Source organism: Lolium rigidum, chromosome 5, assembly GCF_022539505.1.
Source record: "Lolium rigidum isolate FL_2022 chromosome 5, APGP_CSIRO_Lrig_0.1, whole genome shotgun sequence".
Lineage (NCBI taxonomy): Eukaryota > Viridiplantae > Streptophyta > Magnoliopsida > Poales > Poaceae > Lolium > Lolium rigidum.
This window is the reverse complement of record NC_061512.1, coordinates 143,040,091-143,048,670: the sequence shown is the minus strand read 5'-3', so window position 1 is coordinate 143,048,670 and position 8,580 is coordinate 143,040,091. Positions and strand designations below refer to the sequence as shown.

The 8,580-nt window shown below is 43.5% G+C and overlaps 1 protein-coding gene across 1 annotated transcript in view; it reads right to left on the bottom strand.

The window, feature by feature from the left end:
• The window catches only part of LOC124652900 (ABC transporter G family member 41-like), a 14,908-nt gene extending 14,728 nt beyond the window's left edge, over nt 1-180 (bottom strand). Inside the window, exon 1 of the mRNA XM_047191946.1 lies at nt 34-180. Coding sequence (XP_047047902.1) covers nt 34-165 — 132 coding nt within the window. The 5' untranslated portion in view covers nt 166-180. The remainder of the gene's footprint in view (nt 1-33) is intronic.
• Between the last annotated feature and the right edge of the window lie 8,400 nt (nt 181-8,580).

Sequence of the window (8,580 nt, the reverse complement as noted above, 5' to 3'; positions counted from 1 at the left end):
TCATGCCCTAACGATAACGAGCGAATGACTTACAGAGAGTGTGGAGATGGCGGAGTTGAGGAGCGTGGGGAGCGGCTTGCCGTCGACGACCTGGCAGTCGGCCTCGACGCGCACGTTCCGCCACCGCACCTCCACCGTGGGCTGGCGCACGCCCACCCTGTCCATGCGGCGGCGCTGGCGCCGGAGCAGGCGGAGGTTGTCCTTGAGGATGTCGTCGCCGACGAGGGCGTGCACTAGCTCCCGCCGATCCGCCGCCCCAAGGGTCCGCACGTCCACCGGCTGGAGCCGACGAGCACCGCCGTCGGCCGCATTGGCCTTGCCGTGGAGAGACAGCGAGGTGTGGAGCCTGTCCAAGGTGGGCAGCCGCTCGATGGCCGCCCATTTGAGCTGGACCTCCTCCTCGTCGTGCCGCTGTTCCCTCAGGGACAGGGATGAAGAGGAGGAGAGCGCCTCCCTCAACGACCACGACGACGACGACAGCTGCGGCCTGCTCGCGGATGCCGACGCCGCCTCCTGGTCGACGATCTCGTCTTGCTCCTCACCCATCTCCACCGAGCTCATGACTCACCTGATCACCAATCTAGCTCCATTTCCTCGCCTCCTCTTCTTGTTCACAAGGCAAAGGCAGCTCGCTAGCTAGCTAACTAGCACTTTTCCTTTTTGGCGAATGACGTGACCTGTCCTTCTCCTTGGGTCGCGTCGCGTGTCGTCTCATACACGGGCTTCATTAGAGCATCCCCACTCGTTTGGGCTCCCCACGCCCAAATCCGGCGAAATTTAGCGCCGGATGGATGTAGTTTTTGGCCTGGGGAGGCCCATTTTTCCAGCCGCGAGCCCATGGACGCGCACCCACCGCGTGCATAGCGACGGCGCTAGTCACCGGGAAGGGCAATCGTCGGAGTTCCCTCGCCGCATTGAACCGTCGCGAAGTGGATCGGAGAGCCGAAACGACTCGTCGGGAACGGTCGAAGTGGCCTCGATGCGAGAACCGCCGTAATGGAGCACGAACTCCGCGGAAGAGCAACCGGCGCTCTCTTTCGTCGAGAGACCTACATAAACGGTTTTCGACGGGCTGAGCCATTCATCCGTTCTCTCGTCACCATCCTCCGTCAACCATGAGCGATATCTCTTGGCCATCGGACACCGACAGCGAGGGGAAGCCGCCCGGATGGCGCCATTGGTGGGATCCGGCTGCATCGTCCGAGCAGCGACGATTCCCCCCGCCGGCCGGCCGAGGACGAGTGGGACGACGAGGAGGAGGACGAAGAGGCCGTGGAGCGAGGCCGAGGAGCAGGCCGAGGAAGAGGCCGAGGAAGAGGAGGAGGAGCAGGAGCGGGGAGGAGGAGCAGGGAGGAGGAGGACGAAGAGGCCGATGAGGACGACGACGAGGAGGACTCCAACTTCCTCCGACGAGGAGGTGACGAGCCGGAAGCGTCGCCGCGACGACGATGAGGCGGGGCCTTCTAAGAAGAAGAAGAAGTAGTTTAGTTTTAAAGTTTTTATATGTAATTTTTATGTTTATTCGAATTATATTCGAAATATATATATAATCTATCTATGTTGCACCACTTGAGAGTTCAAAGCTTTCGTTCGACGAGGGTATTGCCGTAGATCGGGAAGACGAGGGTTTTGCCGTAGATCGGGAAGACGAGGGTTTTGCCGTAGATCGGAGGCCATTGTCGCCGACAAGTTGGGGCCACGCCCGCTTTCACTCGTCCGGAGTCCCCGAGCGCTCCCGGGGGCCGGGGATGGCGTGGGATCGCCGGATGGATTTAGGCCCAAATCCGGACGAAAACGAGGAACCGGGGGCGCGACTGGGCCGAATTACGCCGTCCGGATGGAAAAAACGCTCGCCGGGGGCCTCGTCGGGGGGACGAGTGGAGATGCTCTTATTCTCTGCCCTGTGTCACATGCGTGCATCCCCACGTTAGAGCATTTCCACCACGTCCCCATAGCGTTCCTCATTCGGCTACTCGGTATGCATTCGGCGCTTTCAATGCAGAGCCGAGACGAACGGCACAACAGCTCCATGTAGAAACATTTTTGCCCACCCACACGTCAGGCTCTTTTTGTTCCACCTACCCCTCTCTCTCTTATAATTTTTCACCCACCATCCAAACACTTTCTCTCCTTGTTATTTGCAGCTGGCATATGCTATAGGGTTAACTGGTGTGGACTAATACGAAGATTTCCGTCGACCCACGCGTGACCCTAATCCTATATTTAGCGTGATGGGCATAAGAAAAAATATAGATTGACAAAGTGAAATATAATATGTCGGCCAAAAGATCAAGGGGGTTTAGGTATCGAGGTTCTAGAGTTGAAAAACAAGAGCTTAGTTAGTAAGTGGTTATATAAACTCTTAAATGAAAAGAACATGTGGCAAGAGTTGTTGTACAAGAAACACCTACATTGTAAAACTCTATCTCGGTTTCAGCAAATCCCACTGACTCACCTTTTTAGAAGGGATTAATGAATGTTAAAGAAGACTTTTTCTCTAGAGGATCTTTTGTTATCAGTAATGGTCGTATTACTCGTTTCTAGGAGAATATCTGGTTAGGGGATAAATCGCTCGCTTATGCCAACCATGTACAATATTGATTACCTAAGCAGGCAACGATTGCAATGTCTGGACTCAACTCTGCTAAATATAGGATTTAGACGGACATTGGGTGGGAATAAGTGGGATAGGCAGATTCATCTTTTACAACGACTCATATATATATTAGTTTAGCTAACTGATATTGATGATGTTTTCAAATGGAATTTAACTACCTCGGGGTCTTTCTCTATCAAATCAATGTATCATGACCTGCTCAATGACAATAATGTTTATCGTAAGAAATATTAAGAAATATATTTGGAAGATAAAAGTCCCACTAAAGATTAAAATCTTCATGTGGTTCTTTCACAACAAAGTCATACTTGCGAAAGATAATTTGTGTAAAAGGAATTGGCGCGGATGCACTGAATGTTGCTTGTGATCAAGAGGGGACAATCCAACATCTCTTTAATTATATCTTGCCCGTTTGCAAAAATGATTTGGAGAATTACATTCATGCCTTTTAGTATTCCTCTGCTGTTGAATATTACAAATATGTTTGGGAATTGGTTGAATAGGGTGGACAAAGGACACATTAGAGTTGGTGTGTGCACTGTTCTTTGAGCGATATGGAAGGTCAGGAATGACTTTGTGTTTAACAAAAAAAACTTTCCCATCATTTTTGCAGGTTATCCCTATGGATACCTATTGGATCCATATGTGGTCCTATCTACAGCCGGTGGAGGAGCAACATGCTTTGGATATTGGGTGCAACCGACTAGCAACGACAGCACATGATTTATACAGCTAGTGCGGTTGGTATACTGATAGACGGATGACATGTTCATGCAGAGGGGCTTCATGATGCTTGACCTTTTTAGATGGCTCATCTTTGTTGAGACTTTATGTGATCCTTGATTTTGTAATATTGATCTGAGATAATTTGTTGTACTGCTGAGAGTTTAATAAAATAAAGCCGTATGCATCGATTGATGCAGAGGCTGGGATGCCCCATTTCTAAAGAAGTAAAATACATCACCTCACCTCTGAAAGTGCTAGAAAAATTTCAAATAAAAATTCAAACTTTGGCACATTTCAAATGAAATGCAAACTTTGCGGTTGATTGATGGTTGTCCCCCTTTGCCCTGGCTGGTTTGTTGGCGCGGTATAGGTGTGTCTTGTCTGGAGTGTTAGTCCGGTTGGCTTTGTTATCTTTGTGTTAGCTTGTGTGGGTGCGTGGGTGGGCATGGCCGTGTCGTCGTAATTTTTTGTCCGGTTTTCTCCTAAAAACTAGGTACTTTTTTCTTAATTAATGGATGCGGCAAACTTTTTGCCTCTATTAAAAAAACTTTGACACAAACATCCATAGCTCGACGCATATATTTCATAGATTCATACTAGTTCGACAATGGTTCGACCCTAACACTGACACCGACACTCAACTCTGAGACTCGACACTACTAGCTTCTAATCATCCCAGAAACCATCGTCCTCTGATGATTACCCGTCGAACTCGCGGACGAGATCATCCCAACAGTCGGTATCCATCTCCGTGCTCGAAGATCGCCGACAACTGCTGAAGACGAAGCACCCGCAGCCGAACCAGATGCGCTGACAGCTAAAGACTTACTACCGGTGGCCAAAGTTTGCTTCGCGGCCCGTGCTACTAGTGTATGCCACAAAACTCCGCCATTACCACCTTGTCTGCTTGCTGAATCGATAGCCACATGTACTGGCGGTGCACCTGTCGCGTGTCGCCCCTGCTCGCGATGAATCACCGTCAACGGAGGCGTGACGAAGTCCGCTTCCTCCCGGCTCTGCATGTCGTTGAAGTTGATCGGCCCGCCCGGGCTGTCGAGACGGCACACCATGGCGTCGTGCGGGCGGGCGGCGAGCTCTAGCGTCTCGGAGGTGCCGAACCAAAGCCGGTTGCCGCCGCGGGTGACTTCGGCGACCCAACGTCTGGAGGGGCGCGAAGGACGCCGCGGAACCCGGTGCTTCTTCGTGGGCAGCGGGGGGCGGCATCTTCGTGCGTGGCGTGGCATGGTGGCGGGAGCGGCGGGTTTTTTTTTCGGGGGGGGGGACGGTGCGGCACGATCCGCGGGTCCTAATCTACTCGCAACGGGACGGAGCACGGCGGTGCCCGGGGTTGTGGACGGCAGCGGGAATCGACGACGGTCAGCGTGGGGAAGGACAACCGCGTGGAGAAGGACAACCGCGCGGGGAAAAGGACAAAGCGGTTAAGCGCGGAGGGTTTTATACTGTACATTACCAGGAAGGTCATGTATATTTGGGTAGCGTGGTGCAAATTTTACATGGCCATGTAATTTTTTTAAACCTTTTTTGCATGTACATTATCTACTAGAACTATTCTTTTAGTAACTAGCAGTGTGGCCCTCGCATTCCCTCGCAAATGCGAGGGCGTCATTTTTACTGTGTTGGATTTGTATGGAATAAAACTATAGTCTTTTTGATATTCACATTTAGTGGCAAGGAAATTATACAGTTTTATTGTTACATTTAATGTAAAGCTAAATATACTATCGCTTGTTTGCAACATATAGTTTTGTGTTTAACTTTGTGGTGAGTTGTGATTATATCTAGAATAGCAAAGCAATGACCATATATTTTTTTTATTTTTAAATCATATTAAATTACTACTTAGAACAAAAGTTCATACCTTGACTAAGCCATCAATTTTTTATGTGATTTTGCATTAATCTTTTTCGTAAAGAAATGTTATGTTGGATTACTATGCCATATTTTGTCTGACAGATGAAGTTATGTCCTTGAGTATAGTGTTATGTTGGCGTAAAGTTCTGCTCAAATCTTGGTAAAACTCATATGTGCAATTAGTGACTAAAAAGAATCTAAAAAAATGTTGATTAGATTTGGAATTTTGAAAACTAATGCATACACGTACTTGGCATGCAAGCTCGCATGTTACACCTGGTTCATGCATACACACCTCGATGAGACATGAGAGTGTCTGCTTGGACCTACACCTGGTTCATGCGTACGTGTGTGCTGGCATGGATAGTCAAGTAGAGGACGCTGGAAGTTTTTAGGAAATTTTGTTTCGAGAAGAGACCTGTAGAAATTTTGTTTCATATTTTCCGTATAAACCTTAATAGGGACTAAGATATTTATGGATTGTCTGTGGATTTTATATGCAAAAGTAGTTGTACTTTTTAGCCAAGTTATTATATTTTTATTTCTTAGTCTATTTATATTATCAAATTTCAACAACTTTTTCGTATAAAAATATTGTAAAATTGAGTTATTATAGACTCGATGCAACCAATACCTATCACGACGTCGCCTCATAGTAAGCGGTAAAAACGAATACCAACTTACACGCTCTTTTATTTTATTTCTTATTTAAAAATTGATACATGAATTCCTCATCCACAGATATATATGGTATATTTATATTATATAATTCAAAAAAATAATATAAACAAATTAAGCTATTATCGGCTCAATACAAAAAAATAGCTATGGTCTTGTTACCTCAAATTAAGTAGCAAAAGGACTATAAACTTAGTCACGTCCATTTTATTTATTATTTAAAAATTTATACACAAATTCTTGTATCTAGACATATATTTGTAAATTTTTAATCCGTTGTATTGCAATTTAAGCTTCGTATCGCGACAATTAACCGCGGCCAAGATTTCCGGAAATTCTAGATCGCAACTTATGCATGAAACCCGAATATATATACATGTGAATACCTATCTTACAAAAATATTTAAATTGTTCATAGTATATATGGTGAATATATATTTTTAATTATTCCACATTTTTTGTGTTTGAATTAGTTTCGGTTCTTGTCCTACTTATATATTGCTGGAAAAAAAATGAAAACATTTATATGTTCGTATGTATGTTGAGTTGCTGGGGCAAAAGATCATGTTACATGCGGAGATGATACCATCTGGAGTTCTTGACGTGTCCAACTAAAACCGTTATGTTCGGTATGTTTTCTCTTTTTTTTTTGTTCGGTCAGGTTTCTCTAGAATTCAGATTATGCACGGTACTGCATCTAAACATATCCTCTTTTGTTTTCTTATCGTAATAGTACTTCTTTGTGTGGTACCAAGGTACGTGCCAGGTGAACTCACAATATATCTTTTTACGCAAACGTATTGTCCGGCTTGAACCCAATATATTATTTGCATAGCGTACGTGTTAGACTCGGACCATGTATGTGTTAGACATGAACTTGACAATAAAGTTACGTAATCAGCCGTTAAATCATAACCGTATATTACAGATCTAACTGTTAAAATAATTCTAATGATGTGGATTAACCTGGTGTCTCTGTTTTAAATATTCGTATCCGTATTTTACTTTTTGTACAATAGATAGATGTAAACGAGGGTTCTTTTACATCTTCATCGTCTCTACTAGTAAACACGCCAAGCGCGGATACGGATGATTCTCCCTCTGTCCCTAGCTACGGGAGAATCTCTTCCGCACGAAAGCAAAGTGAGCATCGAACGTACGTGCATGTTGGTATGATTACAAAAGAACAACACACAGGACCCTAGGTGAAGTGAAATACTTGTTGCCATGTGAGTTTTGACGTTTCGCATTTTCTTGCCATGTGAGTTTTGACGTTTCCAAATTTTACTACTCCTCCGTCTCAAAATATATTATCTATAGATTTTAGTTAAAGTTAAACTAACTGAGAACTGCAAAAAATCCTGAAAAAAAATGACAAAATCTGACAATAATGAATGTAGACAATGAATGTAGACAATGATGAAATTTACAAACGTGTAAAATTTTAGTGTGAAATTCTTTGTATTGTAGACTACACAAAGATGACAAAATCTGACAGGTTTTATAGTTTTCAAATATGCACTATTCACTATTCTCAGTTCCGCACATTTGTCATTTTTGTGTAGCCTAAAGTACTAAGAACTTCACATTAAGATTTTATATGTTTGTAGATTCCATCATTGACTACATCTAGAATTTGTTTTCATAAGTTTTTAAAACTTAAAAATATGATTTCTAATTTTTATAAAATAAAGAGCTACATGTAGCTCGGACTCCATTTGTCCGCTCTCCTAAACTAACTATATAGCAACAAATATGATATGAAATGTATATAATATAAAAATATATTTTACCATGAATCTAATAGTATTAATTTTATATTATAAAATATGGTATATTTTATTATATAATTGGTTAAATGTTCACATAAATTTATGCGTAACATAAATAAATTTGGGTAGAGAGAGTAGTACATGTTTTGCCTGGACTACCAAATTGCTTAGAAACCATTACCAGTTAAGCTAATTAACTTTTTTCTTCTAAAAGAAGCTATTAGGCTCCCACGTAGATACTACCACTTTGTTGATGTATGGTGATTCGTATTCTCGGCTCTCCAGCGACACAAGGCTGGTCGGTTGTTATTTTCTGACATACTGGTGTTAGCACTCTTGCCGATGTTGATTGACTACGGTAATGGTTGAGCGCGTGCACGCGATCTTGGCATTGCGACCCAAATTAAAATTTTGAGAAAAGCTTCGTTGGTACTTATAGGTTTATGGTTTGTTATCTATCTTTGGAGCCTTTAGAAAAGTGCAAGATTGTGTCTTAGAAGAAAAAAAAAGTTTGAAGATCTCAAAGATTTTCTACTATTTTTTAGATTTCATTTTGTTATCGTTAAAGACATTTCGTGTATCTCTAGCATGTACTATTTGTTATTATAAACAATAAATGTATGTGGTATTGATTTTTTTAAATGATTTTTTGAATTCAAATGCAAGGTTCTTCGATTAAGCTACCAGCATATTGTTGGTATACAATTTCCCAATTTTTCATATGCACCCGCCAGACCGGCCGCCAGGATCTTCGGTTCAGCTACCAAGTTGCTCAGGTACTGTTATCAGATTTTTCGAATTCAACTGTCCGCGATTCAGCTACCACGTTCTGTAGATACAGTTTATAGAAATTTCAAATGCACCCGCCAGCATCTCCTGTTCAGCTAACATATTGTTTGGATAAAATTTCCATTG